General features: G+C 37.8%; 1 protein-coding gene across 1 annotated transcript in view; it reads right to left on the bottom strand.

The window, feature by feature from the left end:
* Positions 1–20,061, bottom strand: part of LOC138349592 (transient receptor potential cation channel subfamily A member 1-like) — a 62,554-nt gene that overhangs the window by 13,888 nt on the left and 28,605 nt on the right. Inside the window, exons 2-5 of the mRNA XM_069327299.1 lie at positions 15,964–16,066; positions 13,872–15,479; positions 11,632–11,855; positions 5,811–6,093 (exon numbers count right to left, since the gene is read on the bottom strand). Of these exons, the coding sequence (XP_069183400.1) occupies positions 5,811–6,093; positions 11,632–11,855; positions 13,872–15,479; positions 15,964–16,028 (2,180 nt within the window). The 5' untranslated portion in view covers positions 16,029–16,066. The remainder of the gene's footprint in view (positions 1–5,810; positions 6,094–11,631; positions 11,856–13,871; positions 15,480–15,963; positions 16,067–20,061) is intronic.

The following is a 20,061-nucleotide window of genomic DNA, read 5'->3' as shown; positions in this document are numbered from 1 at the left end:
AGGGAACTGTTAGGGGGGAAAGCGCCAAGCCATTACAACTATATAGCACCAGGAAGGGGTCAGGATAAGGATTTGGGATGGGACAGGGGGAAGGAATGGTGCCCAACCACTTGGATGGTTGGGGATTGAACGCCGGCCTGCATGAAGCGAGACCGTCGCTCTACCGTCCAGTCCTAGTGGTTGGGCACCAAGGAGAATCTAGGAGAATCGGTGTATGTCTACATTAAATGCTTAAAGAAATATTAGGATTTATTACCCATGTAATTTTTATTGAGTCAAGTGTGAAATATCTGATGTTAATCCCCTAGTTTTTAGTAATAATGATCATATATTTTCTAAGAGACCCATACAGTTGGTTACCTAATTGATCTTTTATTATTAAGATAATTGTAATTTCTGCTTTGATCTGCTATGATATTTGTTTTTGTATTTCAGATATGCATTGGTATGAGTCAAGTAAAACTTGATATAGTAGTCAAATCTCTCCTCCTATCCCAATCATTACACACATGAAACTTGTGGAGAATCTACACTTTATTTGACAAAAAAGGATTGACTCTTAGTTTTAGATAAACCAAAGATGAATCAGAACACCCTTTGTGATGAAACATCCCAGGATGGTACAGTAATTCGTCTACTGTTTTTTTGTTTTCCAACAAAGCTATGAACAGATTCATTAGTAAAGTAGGGTTCACAAATTACTCCACTTACTTCAGGGATAATCATCGATAGCACTACAGACCATTACCCCACATTTCTCCTAACTAACGTTAACAAACCACCTTTAGAGAAAAGGGAAATAAGCTTTAGGCTGCACAATGAAACTGCCATAGGCAAGTTTATAGCTGCTGCTGCTAATGTCAACTGGGAGTCCGAATTAGGTAACATAGGGGACATCAACCTAGCAGTGCAATCTTGTCTTCATAAAACTCTCAGCCTTTATAACACCCACTGTCCTGTGCTTACGAAACAATTCACTACAAAATGGCTAAACAACCCTTGGCTTACAAAGGGAATACTTAAATCCATTAATAAAAAACATGACCTTGAGAAGAAGAGTAAGTTAGGAATCGTCTCCAAAGAATTTTAAAAGAATTAATCGTCATTGCTATCTAAAATAATTAGAAGAGCCAAAACTAAATACTACGAAGATAAATTTACCCAAAGGGCAACATTAAGAAAACATGGAGCACAATTTCACAAATATTGGGATCAAAGAAGAGTTTAAATAACAAGCCAATACTCCTGTCAAATAATGATGGTCAGCTTACAGCCTCTGATACTGCTATTGACTTCAACAGGTTCTTCTCTTCCATTGGGTCATCCCTTGCAAATGATATTCCATCTTCCAGTACTGATGTTCAGGACTATCTTACAGGTAACTATCCACAGTCTCTGTACCTAACGCCTGCAAATTCCACTGATGTAAATGAGATAATCCTTTCCTTTAAAACCAAGTCTAGTGCCCTTGAGGAGACACCAACTTTAATTTACAAAAAAGCCTCTAGATCTTTAGCCCCTGCTATTGCATTACTCTTCAACAAGTCACTTGAACTCCAAACCTTTCCAGATATTCTAAAAAATGCGAGAGTAACCCCTGTCCACAAATGTTGTGATCTCACGGATGTTAACCTTATCATTGTGATCATTGCTGTCTTCTTTTATGTGTTAGCCATATGCTGTATTGTGCCTACCAATTTTTGTCAACTACCATTCAAGCTGTCATTGCAATCAATCTTAGCTACCTATGTGCTTTAATATACTGTACCTACAATTTTCTCTCATCTTTTTTTTTCTTGCCATGTAACTGTTATTTTTTTTTATAAATTTTGCAAGTATTTACCTACATAAAATTTTCTTAGATTAAGGACCTGCCCGAAACGCTGCGCGTACTAGTGGCTTTACAAGACTGTAATTACCATATTATGTATCCTCACATTCCCAATGTACCTTCTTGTATATGCATAAATAAATAAATAAAATAAATAAATAAATAAATAAATAACAACTACAGACCTATATCAATCCTGCCAAACTTGTCAAAAATATTTGAAAAACTAATCTACAAGCAGCTTTACTCTTATTTAGCCAAACACAATATACTTAGCTTTTGTCAATATGGCTTCAGACCATATATATATATATATATATATATATATATATATATATATATATATATATATATATATATATATATATATATATTTATATATATATATATATGTCGTACCTAGTAGCCAGAACTCACTTTTTGGCCTACTATTCAAGGCCCGATTTGCCTTATAAGCCAAGTTTTCCTGAATTAATATATTTTTTCTAGTTTTTTTCTTATGAAATGATAAAGCTACCCATTTCGTTATGTATGAGGTCAATTTTTTTTTATTGGAGTTAAAATTAACGTAGATATATGACCGAACCTAACCAACCCTACCTAACCTAACCTAACCTATCTTTATAGGTTAGGTTTGGTTAGGTAGCCGAAAAAGTTAGGTTAGGTTAGGTTAGGTAGGTTAGGTAGTCGAAAAACAATTAATTCATGAAAACTTGGCTTATTAGGCACATCGGGCCTTGCATAGTAGGCTGAGAAGTGCGTTCTGGCTACTAGGTACGACATATATATATATATATATATATATATATATATATATATATATATATATATATATGTATATGTATATGTATATGTATATGTATATGTATATGTATATGTATATGTGTATGTGTATGTGTATGTGTATGTGTATGTGTATGTGTATGTGTATGTGTATGTGTATGTGTATGTGTAGATATATGTATATATATATATATATATATATATATATATATATATATATATATATATATATATATATATATATATATATATATATATATATATATATATATATATATATATATTATAACAAATTAGATGGCAAATTCCTTGGCATTCTCATTGACCACAAGCTGAATTTCCAGGGACACATTCTAAATATATCAAAAAAAGTTTCTAAAACTGTTGGCATTCTTTCTAAGATCAGATATTATGTACCCCGCCCTGCCCTGGTGACTCTATTACTCCCTCATCTATCCATATCTCAACTATGGTATTTGTGCTTGGGGTTCTACTACCCAAAATCATTTATGTCCTCTAATCACTCAACACAAAGCTGCTATTAGGACAATATCCAACTCTGGCCCCAGACATCACTCGGTACCCCTACTCAAATCTCTGAATATGTTAGATATTAAGTCACTGCACATTCTCTCATGTGTATTATACATATATAAAACGCTGAACTGTAATGCCAGTCCTGACCTCAAAAGCTTCATAGAAGGTTGTAACAGAACCCATGAGCACCACACCAGAAATAAATACAGTTTTGATATTCCTAGAGTACGACTTAATCAAACTAGAAATGCTTTACAAATCAAGGGACCCAGAATGTAGAATGACCTTCCCAATCATGTTAAAGACTGTACCTCTCTCAACCAGTTTAAGATAAAAACGAAGCTATACCTATTAAATTCACCACACCAGAAACAAATACCTTTATGATATTCCAAGAGTTGCTTTACAAATCAAGGGACCCAGAATGTAGAATGACCTTCCCAATCATGTTAAAGACTGTACCTCTCTCAACCAGTTTAAGATAAAAACTAAGCACTACCTAATTAACTCCCTGTAACCTACCTTACCCCTTTAATGTCAACCCATGTCTGTTATTTTTATACAATGCTGTTTGTCGACCAAATTGTATTTTTGCTTTTTCTGCCATGTTCCCCCTTTTTTTATTTTTTTATTTTCTCAACACATTTTATACTTTAATCTCGATTATTATTAAGTTTGTCTTATAGTGTTTTTTCTGCCTGAAACGCTTTGCGTAATAGTGGCTTTATGCATTGTATGTACTAGCTCTATCTATAAATTCACCAATTTTTGTATCACCCTTTGTATGTATTTTACCTAAATAAACATTTGAATTTTGAATTTTTGAATTTGAAATTATAAACATCATATCTTATGAATGGCATCCTAAATCCCCATTTTTGTATCTGGGTCTGCTATAAGAAACAGCCTCATCATTCCCCATATTACAAACAATGTTATCTTTACATTCACTTGCCAAATGGCGTGTGCTACAAAAACCTTCACATGGCCCAGGATGTTGCTCCAATCAGCACACTTTTTTTTGCATGTACAGTGTATTCTGTGAACAAATTCGGATATTTATCTATTAAAATATTAACAATAGCTGATAAGAAATGAAAGAGTATCTGTTTTGCAACAATGCCAAGGAGAAGACTCCCAATACCCCGGAAACTATGTTGCAGATGAACAACTGCTCTGACACAGATGCATATAGAAGCAAACATGGCATCCGACAGCTTCACTTACTTCACAGATGGATCAGTAGACCAGCAGGGACAAGAAACCGGAGCTGCAGTTAAAGCAGGAAACTTTGTAAATAGTTGGAGGCTCTCAAATGGGTGTTCGACTTTACAAACAGAGATGCTAGCCATTCAAAAGGCTTTGGAACATGCTCTTGCTGAACACCGACAACATGTTATCATACATACAGATTCGAGAACCGCCATTGAAACCTTGCAACAAGAACACATATGTGATAACATCCATCTGATCACAAATGTCATATCATTCATGCAAACACTCAAACGACAAGGCCGACGGATACTTATCAACTGAGTGCCAAGTCATGTGGGAATAATAGGAAATGACATTGCAGACGAAGCTGCAAAACTTGCTACTAAGAGGAGAAATGTAGACATTTACATACCACAGAGTCTATCACAGATTAAGAAAGTAATTAGAAACAAAGCAATGCAAAAGATGTACAGTGACCACAACACAGCAGTTGCAACATCAGGATCTGCGGGATGGTACAAGAATTCAACCAACTACGAACCACTAAGTTTGATGAAAGGGAGCAGTAGAGCAACAGAAGTGCACTTACATCGCATCTGGCTTGGATACCCATGTGCATGGGAAATAGGCTTACAGGTTCCGGAAGATGAGAGGAAATGTCAACACTGTGGAGAAATGCCCGACAGACCACTGGAACATTATCTAACACAGTGCACAGTTACAAACACATTAAGATTTCAACTTAGATTCAACAGAGCAGAAGAAGTTGTTAAACACATATGGCAAAATCTTACTGAAGCGACCATACGAGTCATAAATACTCATACTCCGCCCAAGTAAAACAGAAACAAGCAACACTTAGTGGGCCAGCCAGAGGCTTAGGGCCCGCGCAGGAATATCCCTGCAAAAAAAAAAAAAAAAACTGCTGAGAAGGGAGAAAACTAATAAAGATTTTGCATGTTCAGAGGCTGAGGTGCTGGAGAACTACTGAGGGGCCCCTGCCAGAAAAATATATTTTAACTCGTCCTGCACAAAACTATTTGAAAGATAAGAAAAATAATATCAAGTAGCTAATTTACTAAATTAAATTATAAGAGAGCTTAGGAGAGTAAAGAACCACAATTCTGTGATGGCTTAAGTATGAAGTAACCCCTTATCTTGTTTACATTTGTCCGCAACTTGTAAGCATTATTTTCAGATAAATTGATTAATTAAGACAGCCGCGTTGTAAAATAAGGCAAGGCCTGTCTCCATTCAGTCTTTTCAATTATTGTGTAATATATAGAAAATTTATACTGTGCAATATGTGGTGAAATTTACATAAGCTTTGACAGAAGCAATTTTAAATCAAGTGAAAGAAAATAATGCACTTTAGACAATAAAAATGATCACTTAAATTATATACAACACAAGGTTTCAGTAAATGTGACATAAGATAACTTACTTGACATTTATCATAAAGCTGACAAGGATGACAACTGAGATAGCCTTAAGTGCACAAAGTACTGTAAACAGGAGCCTGGCATATGATCCCCACTTATACTGGATCCATGCCTCAGTTAGGGAATGTTGAAGAAGATCTAAGCATCTGTGCTGTATCATGATGCTCACAGGATGCTCTTGCTTCCACACCAGTGTATCTGATATCAACTCTTTAGCAGAGGCTAGCACTTTCCAAGTTTTAGAATCAAACGGACTTGTTTGGCTAGTGCCTAAATCATTTTTACCTGTAAAAACATAAAAATAAATATTCAGTATTGTACTCCATTAACCTTCAGATAATAATAATCTACTATTACTCATTACACTGTAAATAGTTCAATGGGTTCATGCTTGTTGAGCATGAACCCATTGCTCCTCATTTGTGTTACATCTGACCTTTTGAAGAAAGTGTCTGGATCGACATCGTCCAAATTGTTTAGTATTTTGAAGATTTCTATGAAAGCCGCCCTGTCATACCTGATCTGCAGTGTTGTTAGCCCAGTGACCCTCAACTGTTCCTGATATGAAAGATGACTAACCTCTGGTATGATTTTTGTTGCCTGGTGTTGCACCTTCTCCAGAGCTGCTATGTCTTTCTGAAGTTAAGGTCTCCATGCCTGGATGCCATAATCCAGGTGGAGGTGCACCAGAGACATATACAGTTGAACGACTACTTTCTTTTCCTTGAAGGTAAAGGTATGCTTGATTATTTCCAAGGTTTGGTTTGCTTTTTTTTTTACTGCCGCTCCCACTTGTTGTGCAACTTTTAGTGAATGATGGATTCTGATACCAAGGTTCTTTTCTTCATCTATCTGCTGTAAGATAGTATTGTCAATTTGGTAGTTGTGATGTGGAATGTTATGCCCCACATGCAAGGTCTTGTATTTATCAACATTAAAGAGCATTTGTCAGTCATCTGACCATTTGTGGAGTTCATGCAGATTTCTTTGTAAGGTCTCGATATGACTTTCACTTCCCACTTTACCATAGATCTTGGTGTCATCTGCAAATTCGATGATGTGGTTTGTAATATTCTCATCTAAGTTATTGATGTATATGACAAAAAGGGTTGGCCCCAAAATGGACCCCTGTGGGATCCCACTTAGCACATTTTCCCAGTCAGATTCATTCCCATTTAGCATGACCCCTTTGTTTTCTATGTTTTAACCATTGTTTTATCCATTCCAGTATTCTCCCATTTATTCCATATGCCTGTAATTTCCTTGCCAGTCTCTTGTGTGGTACCGTGACAAAAGCTTTAGCAAAGCCCATGTACGCTATATCTACCGGAAGTCCTTTGTCTGAATAGCCAGTTACCGTTTCCAGAAAAGTAAGCAGATTAGTAAGGCAGGATCTATTTTCAACAAACCCATGGTGCGTTGATTCACATGTATGCGTAAGTATCCACTTGGAAAATGAAACTAAAGTTCCGAATGTCTTCATGTTTCAACACATTTATCAAGGAAATACAGAAGGATGACATAATGGCTTGAGATTATATACCCAACTACATATGGTGTGTGTGTGTAATTACCTAAGTGTAGTTACAGAATGAGAGCTACACTCGTGGTGTCCCATCTTCCTAGCACTCTTTGTCATATAACACTTTGAAATTACCAACGGTTTTGGCCTCCACCACCACCTCACCTAACTTGTTCCAACCATCTACCATTCTGTTTGTGAAAGTTAATTTTCTTATATTTCTTCAGCAGCTTTGTGTAGTTAGTTTTTAAACTAACTTTTAAACTGTGTATATGTGTGTTTATGTATGTATGTATTTATGTACAGTATGTACATACATATGCTGCAAAGCTGAGTGCTGTACCACTGGGCCACCACACTACAAACCCCCTTCCACCCCTCTTTCTAATTTCTCTTTTCTTACTCCATTCCCATCTAATTCCTTTCCCCTTACACCCAATAATTATTTCTGAGGTAGTTTTGAGTAATACATCCCCGGGCAAAGACAACTTACGTAAAATATGGATAGACGGGTGAATAGCACAGTACAGGTACTTCTTACACACAGTACACAGTACTTCTTACCAAGCAAGTAACTGACAAAAGATTAAACAATCCATGGCTCACAAGTGGTATTCTCAACTCAATCAACAAGAAACATGAATATGAAAAGAAACTTAGGATTGGCCTAGTTTCAAAGGAAGTAGCTAAAAGGTACTCATCAATGCTTACCAGTATCATAAGAAAGGCAAAACTTGCATATTATGTGAATAGATTCAATAAAGCGAAAGGCAACATGAAAAGCACTTGGAAAACAATCTCTAGTATCCTAGGAACTAAACAACACTCACATAACCAAATAAAACTCTAGAAGGATGGGGATATACCGTCAACTGAATTAGAAATGGCAAATGAATTTAATAGCCTCTTTTCATCGGTTGGTGCTAATCTTGCCAGTAAAATCCCACAGACTCAGACACATATTAACACATATCTCTCAGGCAGCTATCCAAACTATCTTCTCCTTTCACCAGTCAGCCCGGCAGATGTTGTGTCCATCATACACTCTCTAAAAACCAAGGCAGGGAACACCAGTGAAATTCTGTCCATTGTATACAAGAGCGCCTCCCATGCCCTTGCCCTACCCATAGCTCTACTGTTCAACAAATCTATAGAGTGTCACACCTTCCCTGATATCCTCAAAAAAGCAAGAGTAACGCCAGTCCATAAAGGAGGCAATCCGGCTGACATAAACAATTATAGACCAATATCAAATCTACCCATTCTATCAAAAATATTTGAAAAAATTATTTACAAACAGATCTATTCCTACCTCGTAAAATTCGACATACTCAGCCCCAGTCAGTTTGGCTTCCGGTCCCAAAAGAGCACCAATGATGCAATCATTAGTCTCCTTGATGTAATCTACTCAGCCCTTGACAAAAATGAGTTTCCGATTGGACTCTTCATTGACGTAAGAAAAGCCTTTGATACTGTTAATCACAACTACCTCTTGCTTAAACTACAGCATTATGGTATCCGAGGCCTTGCCGTTGACTACATCCGATCCTATCTTAGTGACAGACACCAATGTGTAACCATCAAGGATACAACTTCTTCCACTCTACCAATTACCGTTGGAGTGTCACAGGGCAGCATCTTAGGACCTCTTCTATTTCTTATATATATCAATGATCTGCCTAATGACTCTAATATTCTTAAACCTATATTGTTTGCTGACGATACTACCCTTATCTATTCAGACCCCAACCCACACACACTAAATAATGTTGTGAATAATGAATTAAAAAAAGTCCACTTATGGATGTCAACTAACAAACTTACATTAAACATAGAAAAGACTTACTATATCTTATTTGGAAGCAAATCATCAAATGCAATTCAGCTACAGATAGACAACATTAACATCAGTAATAAAACCTTCCAGGTCAAAGGTCAAATTAATGACCTTCCAAATGCCTCCCAACACCTCAAACCAATTCTATTTGCTGACGACACAACCTTCATTTACTCCAGTCCTGATCCCCTTGCTCTAAATGCCACAGTAAATACTGAGCTAAATAAAGTCCATCTGTGGCTAACTGCCAACAAACTCACCCTTAACATTGACAAAACTTTCTATATTCTGTTTGGCAATAAATCCTCTAATCAAATAAATCTCAAAATAAACAATACCCAAATTTGTAACAAATTAGATGGCAAATTCCTTGGCATTCTCATTGACCACAAGCTGAATTTCCAGGGACACATTCTAAACATATCAAAAAAAGTTTCAAAAACTGTGGGCATTCTTCCTAAGATCAGATATTATGTACCACGCCCTGCCCTGGTGACTCTCTATTACTCCCTTATCTATCCATATCTCAACTATGGTATTTGTGCTTGGGGCTCTACTACCCAAAATCACTTACGTCCTCTAATTACTCAACACAAAGCTGCTATTAGGACAATATCCAATTCTGGCCCCAGACATCACTCGGTACCCCTACTTAAATCTCTGAATATGTTAGACATTAAGTCACTGCACATTCTCTCATGTGTATTATACATATATAAAACGCTAAACTATAATGCCAATCCTGATCTCAAAAGCTTCATAGAAGGTTGTAACAGAACCCATGAGCATCACACCAGAAATAAATACAGTTTTGATATTCCTAGAGCACGACTTAATCAAACTAGAAATGCTCTACAAATCAAGGGGCCCAGAATGTGGAATGACCTTCCCAACCATGTTAAAGACTGTACCTCTCTCAACCAGTTTAAGTTAAAAGTGAAGCTATACCTAATAAATTCCCTGTAACCTACCTTACCCTTCTATTGTCAACCAATGTCTGTTTTTTTCTTTAAAAAGCCCTGTTTGTCGACATAATTGTATTTGTGCTGCTTTTTCATCTATGTTTTCATTTCTTGTTTTCATTCTACTCATTATGCTCAATTAGTATTAAGCTTGTCATTTAAGTTTATCATGCCCGAAACGCTTTGCGTAATAGTGGCTTTAGGCATTGTATGTACTAGCTCTACCTATAAGTCAAACAATCCTTGTAAAAATTTATTGTATGTATGTACCTTACCTAAATAAAATTGTAATTGTAATTGTAATTGTAATTGTAATTGTAAAAAAATGATGGCAAGTTTCTTGGCCTATTCCTAGACAAGAGACGCAACTTCAGCACCCACATTCAACACATAACTAAGAAAGTCTTTTAAGACAGTTGGTATACTCTCTAAAATAAAATATTATGTTCCTAACTCTGCTCACCTCTCACTATATTATGCACTAATCTACCCCTATCTTAATTATGGTATCTGCGCATGGGGTCTACCACTGCAAACCAACTTAAGCCCATCATCACCCAGCAAAAATCTGCTCTCAGAATAATAACTAACTCTGCTTTCAGACAACATTCAGCTCCCTTGTTTAAATCCCTAAACTTGCTAAATATTAACTCCCTCCACACATTCTCTTGTGTCAACTACATTTACAAAACCCTGTTCTTAAATGCAAACCATGCTCTGAAACTCTCCCTGGACAGATGTAATAGGACCCATTACCACCACACCAGAAATAAATATATCTTTGATATCCCCAGGGTCAAACTTAATCTGTGTAAACACTCTATGCAAATTAAGGGACCTAGTCTATGGAACTCACTCCCTAGTGAATTGAAAAGCTGTCAAACTTTTGCCTATTTAAAAGCAAAACCAAAAAGTACCTAATTTCATCTTCTTAGTTTCCTACACTGAGCTTTAATTTGCTCTGTATCTAGTGTTACCCAATCTCCCAATTGTTATGTACTTAACCCAAACAACCTTATCATTGTGTTCATTGCTGTCTTCTTTTATGTGTTAGCCATATACTGTATTGTGCCTACCAATTTTTGTCAACTACCATTCAAGCTGTCATTGCAATCAATCTGAGCTACCTATGTGCTTTAATATACCTACAATTTTCTTTCATCTTTTTTTTTCTTGCCTTGTAACTGTTATAATTTTTTATAAATTTTGCAAGTATTTACCTACTTAAAATTTTCTTAGATTAAGGACCTGCCCGAAACGCTGCGCGTACTAGTGGCTTTACAAGATTGTAATTACCATATTATGTATCCTTACAATCCCAATGTACCTTCTTGTATATATATAAATAAAATAAAAATAAATAAACAGGGTATAGTGTTAGCTGGATCAAGAAAATTCTTTAGTGCTGCATACAGTATTTTAATGCCTATTAATTGTACACTGTATTTGTTTTATTAGTGTATAGTGCAGACAAGTAAATAAAGATTTATAAATAGTATTACCTTCAGTGATGCAATAATTATCCTCAAATATTCTGAAATCATAGTAGGTTGAACTGGTTGTGGTGTCAGATGCTGAAGTACAATTATCCATCACTTTCAAAGCAAGGAATGGGTAAAGTTTTATAAGATCTCTGAAGTTAGGACATGGAACTCCTTCATGCTTTTTGGTGCCACCAAATCCTGCTGCCCACCATTGACTCTCCACAATGGCTTCCACACCTGTCCTATAATTAAGATAACTTCTATCATACCTGTAATTCTTTAGTACAATATTATATCCCATAATATTATAAACTGAATTATGCATTGGATTTTTAAGTAATACAATATTTCAGTATTTTAAATTATTTTAATACTGTACTGTATTTTTGTAAAGATTTTGTAATTTTCTAAGCAATTGAAGGAAACAATTACATAAAAAAACAGCATTGAATGTAATTAAATGCCTCTTTCTGAAGTAGCCCAGGTGGCTCCCTGATGCTATTTTACTGAGATGGCTCCATACATCAGTCACGGAGGTTCTATTTGGCTTACAAGGGAAGGGAGCCAGAATCTGGCTCCCTTCCCTTCATGGAGGCACAGGGAGCAAGTGGCAATTCACCACCCAAGTATTCTCCCATTTATTCCATGTGCCTGTAATTTCCTGGATGCTGGAAAAAGCATCCAGGAAGTTAGCGAAGCTTTACAGACAACTGGATGGTTCACAGAAAATAGAACCTCAAAACTGCCAAACAATTCTGCAATTGATTCACACAAGAACAACTCAAACTAGCTTGAAACCTCTTAGTACCAATAACCCCCATCAAAGGTTCCGGACAGAAAACAGGAGATGCTTTTTCACCCATAGGGTTGTATACCTGTGGAACTGCCTTCCCGCCGAAGCCGTAAACGCCAAAACTCTGCTGGGTTTTAAAATATGGATAGAAAAGATCATCAGGGCAAATGGGGGACCTTTGACAAGCCGCCAGCTTCCTGTCCTCGTCAAGGCCACTAGTATTAGTGGCCCTCGGGTAAATTCAGGTAAATGCACCTATGCCTTGACCAGTTCAGTTGAAAGGCATCAAATGTGAGAGCCTTGTGATTGGAGCCACATAGGAAGGAAGAAGGTGGTTCCACCCAGATGTAAAGATGTCCACCCCAGCGCAAATGAACATCTCATAAAACCAATGGAATAATGTGTTGCTGACAGTTTACTCTGTGGAAATGAGATGGAAGTGAGATAGCCCATCTATAAAAATATTGGACACACCCTGCATATGAACTGCACAGAGAACCATACTCTGAGAAGCCAGCTCCACAGGGCAATGGATCAAAACGACCTGCCTCGGTTCAGACAATGAACCACCTTGGAGCAGTCGGAGTGAAGCTGAGTCTTCCGCAGGGTATGCCACATGGCATGCCACACAACTGCAAACTCATGCACAGTGCTATGTTCCCGAAGAAATGGGCACGACCACCATCTCTGGGCAGTCTGGTGAGCACTGATCATGAAGCCCCAACCCAGACACAAGGCATCCATAAAGATAAGTGCAAAGGATGGCTAGCACTAAGCTTTAAAGCAGAGGGACCCTTTGTAAAGGTGGACTCAAGGAGCACTATAAGTAGTGTCAACTACATCAGTGACAGAACTGATCACTGGAAATGGCTGTGGGCTGGGGTTCCAGGCTTGGCTCACAACATCGTCATTTGGCAGTTTCTATGTTTCATTATCTATGAATTTTACAACTGTCATTAAAGCTTTGCTGACTTTCTGGATGCTTTCCCAGTGAGAGGTGATGATAATAGCCCCTTACTCAATGTGCCTCTGTGAGGGGGTGGGGGGCCAGGTTTTGGCTCTGGATGGCCAATAGACAGTAGACAGTTGAAGTTGCAAGAAAGTTAGACCAAACATGACTCCTGCAACTGATGTGACCTAGTAATGGGGGAGCCATCTCAGGAACACCACTGGACCTCATCCCATAAATTGCAATTTTTTCATTTTCGGTCAAATATCTTACCAGGAATATCCAAGTTGAATATTCAGTTAATTCAAATGGGGGAAGCCCCATATGATTTGGATTACTAAGCTTAAATAGTATAGTATAAAATTATATTCATGCATTTACAAATACTTTACTGTAAAAGAATAAGCCCTTAGAGTATCATTATATTATTCAACATTAAACTTCACTAACAGATATTACTAAGATATCTATATATTTATTAGTCCAAAATTAATCAGGAACAGATAAGGAACTTACTTTTTTCTATCTTTAAGTGCTTTATGTGTGTGGGAGTGGAGATGCTCTTGCAGATCTTGTGGCATTGTGCAGATATTTCTATACGGCAATTTTTGTAGCAGAAGCTTAAAGACCTCATAATGGCCCTTAAGAAAAGCAATATCTAGAGCATATCTTTTCCTCTTGTCTTGTTCTTTATAGAGTGACTTATCAGCATCAGTCAGTATTTCACAACACTCTATATTTCCCTTAGCTGCAGCAGCGTGTAAGGCTGTAGAATTGCAATCATCTTTAGCACGTTTATTTGCACCATTCTTTATGAATAGCCTGATTATGCTAGAGTGGCCATGATAAGCACCAATGTGCAAGGCTGTCCTACCATTTTTGTCTACAGCATTTACTTGAGCACCCTTCTGGAAAAGCATTTGGCATGCCTCCCTGGAACCTGCACGGGCTGCCAGATGTAAGGGAGTCTCCTTATCTTTGTTGGTGACATTTACATCAAACTCACACATTGCTAGAAGCTTTTCTAGAAATATTGGTTTAAAATTCTCTGCAGCAAGATGGAGAAGACATAACTTGTGTTGGGTTACCCCATCAACTGAAGGTGATGCACCAGCATTCAAAAGTAAAACTGCACAGTTTTCACTGTGTTTCTTTACTGCAATGAAAAGAGCTGTAAAGCCATCATTATCTTTTTCATTTATAATGTCCTTTACTCTGTCAATAGTTAGCAAGTATTCCATGCATTCATCTGCCTTTTTTGCAGCAGCCAAATGAAGAACACTGCGTTCAGCATTATTCTTGATACTAACTGCAGCTCCATTCTCTATCAGTTCCTTTACACAATTCACTTTATTTTTTATGACAGCTTCCATTACTGGTGTGTTCCCAACATTGTTTTGTATGTCTGGAGGAGCACCTGTTTCAAGGAGTAAGTCAACAAACTTTTCAAATCCTAACTTTGCTGCTATGTGAAGTGCTGTATTGCCTACACCATCTTTGTAGTTGAGATTCATGTCGGCTTTAGCATCAACTATTTCTTTATAGCATCGATAATGACCTTTCCTTGCTGCCAACATAACAGGTGGAATATCTTGCCTGTCTTGAGTTCTGCCAACAGAGTAAAAAGAAGCAAGCACCTTGCAACACTCATGATAACCCCATTCAGCAGCATGGTGAAGTGGAAGGTATTTTTGGCTGTCTTTAATATTGGGATTAGCTCCTTCTTGTATCAGTAAATTCAAAGTATCAAGTTCCCCTTTTTGAGCAGCGAAATGTAAAGGCGTCATTTGCTTCATATTTTTTATGTCTACTCTAACAGCTTGATGTTCCAACAAGATGGCACAAAAGTCAGAAAGACCCTCTCTTGCTGCAATATGGAGAGGGGTTTCTCCATTCTTGTTCATAGCATTTACATCTGCTCCATGCTGTAGTAGGAGAGAAGGTATATTCTGAGCTCTGGTTTCTCTTTTGGAGTATTTCTCAGCCAAAATATGAAGCAGTGTTGACCCATCTTTTTCATTTATGTATTTAACATCTTCACCATCTTCTATTAATTTCTGACACAGCTGATAATCTTTTTGATTAACTGCTCTGACAAGTGCATTAGTTTCATAATTCCTCTTTCTGAAAGATAACATAAATTTAATGCTTTATCATTACTGTAATATTAAAATTAATTTTCAAAATACAGTAAATGTTTTCTCAGTTGAGATGAACATAAAAATCTAAAAAATAAATTAAACGGGATATGTTTTCATGTAAGTTTTAATTAAGTAATGTCACTCAAAGAAAGTAAATTAAAAGAATTAAAAAAGGCAATACAATATGTGCTGAATTTGATACCCAGAGTTACTGTAAATACTCTATACAGTTGAACACAACACAAGGTGATGACAATGACATAGAGAAATAGACAGAAGTTTAGAGTAGACTTATTTGTAAATTAAATTTTGCTTGTAGGGGATTTATCAAATCTAAACAGCATTTGAAAAGGTCCTTACAGGCAAAGTATTATCTATAAATCAAATCCAGAACTACTACTGTACTACTATTTTTGGAACAGTTACGAAAGAATAACAAAGCAAATTACCGTACAATATATACCTACCCATCAATGATGTCCATGGGAACAGCTACATATGGTCCCTGGGAGAGCTGTGGCATTGGTCCCATCCTGAGCTGGTGTTGCTGCTTTCTACACAGTAAACAGTCTTGAAACAGGAGGAAGTTATTTAACACAAGGGGAACACGCACAAGGGGACACAGGTGGAAACTGATATAAGGTGGTAAGGTGCTCCACTGGAGCACCTTACCAGCTACATCTCAAATTAGAGCCACCATCCTGTTTACATAGTCAGTATTACAAATTTAAAATACTGTAGACTTCTTTAACCTTTATGGATGATTAATGATAAATTTAGCCTAAAAATTTCAAATTTAAAATGATATACAGTACTGTTGACCAGACCACACACTAGAAATTGAAGGGACGACGACGTTTCGGTCCGTCCTGGACCATTCTCAAGTCGATTGAGAGACTTGAGAATTTGATATATATAGAGACTTGAGACTTGAGACTTGAGACTTTGACGGACCGAAACGTCGTCGTCCCTTCAATTTCTAGTGTGTGGTCTGGTCAACATACTTCAGCCACGTTATTGTGACTCATCGCCTGCATATACAGTACTGTATATGTATTTTACTGATTTTCCTACTTTGCCAATATACATGTCACCTCTATACAGTAATTCTCAACATCGTTTTTTTTAATCTGTCTAAAAACAAAGTTTCTGAATTAGCTAAATTTTGCTATGAAAAGTAATGACTTCAAATTCTCTGTTGTTTATCTTTTATAATGTATCCATTACTATTCGCAGTTCTGTAACAATTACTACAGTATTGTCTGAACTGTATTTTGTATTTATTGAGCATCATGTCATAATTGGCCTTGCAATTCCTTATTATACATTATGTATATAGTTATAATGATTACATTTTATGCAAGGACTTATTTATTAATAACTTTAAAGTTACAAGTAATAGATTCTGAAATATATATAGTTACTTACTGAAATATAGTAACTAAAGTAACTTATATAGTAACTAATTAAATATAGTTAAACATAATAAATTCTTAATTGTATATAGTTACATATTCAAATACTGTATAGTAACTATTAAATAGTACCTAAAGTAATTTACATAAAGTAACTTATATAGTAACTATTTAAATATAGTTACAAGTAATAAATTATGTATATAGTTATAATGTCCACCACCGAGGTCCACCCTGGAGGTGGACCTCGATATACACCTAACGAATAGACATGCACAAGCTGCCTGTCCTCAGTGTCTATTTTACACACACACACACACACACACACACACACACACACACACACACACACACACACACACACACACACACACACACACACACACACACACACACACACACACACACACACACACACACACACACACACACACATACACACACACGTGAGTGTGTGATTATGCGAGACTGGCTAACATCAGAACAGCCTTCAGGAACCTGTGTAAGGAATCATTCAGAACCTTCTATACCACATATGTAAGACCAATCCTGGAGTATGTGGCCCCAACATGGAGTCCGTACCTTGTCAAGCACAAGGCGAAGCTTGAAAAAGTTCATAGATATGGCACTAGGCTAGTCCCAGAACTAAGAGGCATGAGCTACGAAGAAAGGCTGCGAGAAAAGCACTTCACGACACTAGAAGGCAGAAGAGTAAGGGAGACATGATCACTACCTACAAAATTCTCAGAGGAATTGACAAGGTAGATAAAGATAAACTGTTTAACACGGGTGGTACGCAAACAAGGGGACACAGGTGGAAACTGAGTACCCAAATGAGCCAGAGGGACGTTAGAAAAGAACTTTTTCAGTGTCAAAATAGTTAACAGATGTAATGCACTAGGAAGTGATGTGGTGGAGGCTGACTCCATACACAGTTTCAAATGTAGATATGATAGAGTCCAGTAGGCTCAGGAATCTGTACATCAGTTGATTGACAGTTGAGAGGCGGGACCAAAGAGCCAGAGCTCAACCCCCCAAGCACAATTAGGTGAGTACACACACACACACTCACTCTCTCCCTCTCATAAGGGAGGTGGTGGCCGAGTGGACAGCGCTTTAATTAGACTCGTGGACCTAGGGAGTAAATGTTACTCCTACTGCTATGTAACAAGATTTTATTGGTACATTTTCATGTAAATTCACAACTCTTAGCGCCGGAAACAAGTCATGAGAGAGCCACATAATAATTTTCGGATCTAACCTTCATTCTTTCTCAATGTGTTGTATACAATGAAATGATTATACATTGCTCTGTTGTGAACATTGTATACAGTACCTCAAGATATACATCCCACAACAGTTAACTAGCTCCCAAATACCTAATTAATTCCCTACTCTCTGTAAATGTTAATGTAATGTCACCGAGCAGTAAATAGGTACCTGGAAATTAGACAGCTGCTACGGGTTGCTTCCTGGTGTGTGTGTACTCACATATTTGTTCTCGCCTATTTGTGCTTGCGGGGGTTGAGCTTTGGCTCTTTGGTCCTGCCTCTCAACTGTCAATCAACTGGTGTACAGATTCCTGAGCCTACTGGGCTCTATAACATCTACATTTAAAACTGTGTATGGAGTTAGCCTCCACCACATCACTGCCTAATGCATTCCATCCGTTAACTACTCTGACACTGAAAAAGTTCCTTCTAACGTCTCTGTGGCTCATGTGGGTACTCAGTTTCCACCTGTGTCACCTTGTTCGCGTCCCACCAGTGTTGAATAGTTTATCCTTGTTTACCCGGTCGATTGTTTGTGTGTGTGTGTGTGTGTGTGTGTGTGTGTGTGTGTGTGTGTGTGTGTGTGTGTGTGTGTGTGTGTGTGTACTCACCTAGTTCTACTCACCTAGTTGTGTTTGCGGGGGTTGAGCTCTGGCTCTTTGGTCCCGCCTCTCAATCGTCAATCAACAGGTGTACAGATTCTTGAGCCTATCGGGCTTTATCATATCTACACTTGAAACTGTGTATGGAGTCAGCCTCCACCACATCACTGCCTAATGCATTCCATTTGTCAACTACTCTGACACTAAAAAAGTTCTTTCTAATATCTCTGTTTCTCATTTGGGCACTCAGTTTCCACCTACGTCCCCTTGTGCGTGTTCCCCTTGTGTTAAATAGACTGTCTTTATCTACCCTATCAATTCCCTTCAGAATCTTGAATGTGGTGATCATGTCGCCCCTAACTCTTCTGTCTTCCAGCGAAGTGAGGTTTAATTCCCGTAGTCTCTCCTCGTAGCTCATACCTCTCAGCTCGGGTACTAGTCTGGTGGCAAACCTTTGAACCTTTTCCAGTTTAGTCTTATCCTTGACTAGATATGGACTCCATGCTGGGGCTGCATACTCCAGGATTGGCCTGACATATGTGGTATACAAAGTTCTGAATGATTCTTTACACAAGTTTCTGAATGCCGTTCGTATGTTGGCCAGCCTGACATATGCCGCTGATGTTATCCGCTTGATATGTGCTGCAGGAGACAGGTCTGGCGTGATATTAACCCCCAAGTCTTTTTCCTTCTCTGACTCCTGAAGAATTCCCTCTCCCAGATGATACCCTGTATCTGGCCTCCTGCTCCCTACACCTATCTTCATTACATTACATTTGGTTGGGTTAAACTCTAACAACCATTTGTTCGACCATTCCTTCAGCTTGTCTAGGTCTTCTTGAAGCCTCAAACAGTCCTCTTCTGTTTTAATGCGTCTCATAATTTTAGCATCGTCCGCAAACATTGAGAGAAATGAATCGATACCCTCCGGGAGATCATTTACATATATCAGAAACAAGATAGGACCGAGTACAGAGCCCTGTGGGACTCCACTGGTGACTTCACGCCAATCGGAGGTCTCACCCCTCACCGTAACTCTCTGCTTCCTATTGCTTAGATACTCCCTTATCCACTGGAGCACCTTACCAGCTACACCTGCCTGTCTCTCCAGCTTATGTACCAGCCTCTTATGCGGTACTGTGTCAAAGGCTTTCCGACAATCCAAGAAAATGCAGTCCGCCCAGCCCTCTCTTTCTTGCTTAATCTTTGTCACCTGATCGTAGAATTCTATCAAGCCTGTAACGCAAGATTTACCCTCCCTGAACCCATGTTGGCGA

Source organism: Procambarus clarkii, chromosome 19 (genome assembly GCF_040958095.1).
Source record: "Procambarus clarkii isolate CNS0578487 chromosome 19, FALCON_Pclarkii_2.0, whole genome shotgun sequence".
In the NCBI taxonomy this organism is placed as follows: domain Eukaryota; kingdom Metazoa; phylum Arthropoda; class Malacostraca; order Decapoda; family Cambaridae; genus Procambarus; species Procambarus clarkii.
The sequence above is the reverse complement of the archived record's forward strand: the minus strand, read 5'-3'. Positions and strand labels throughout refer to the sequence as shown.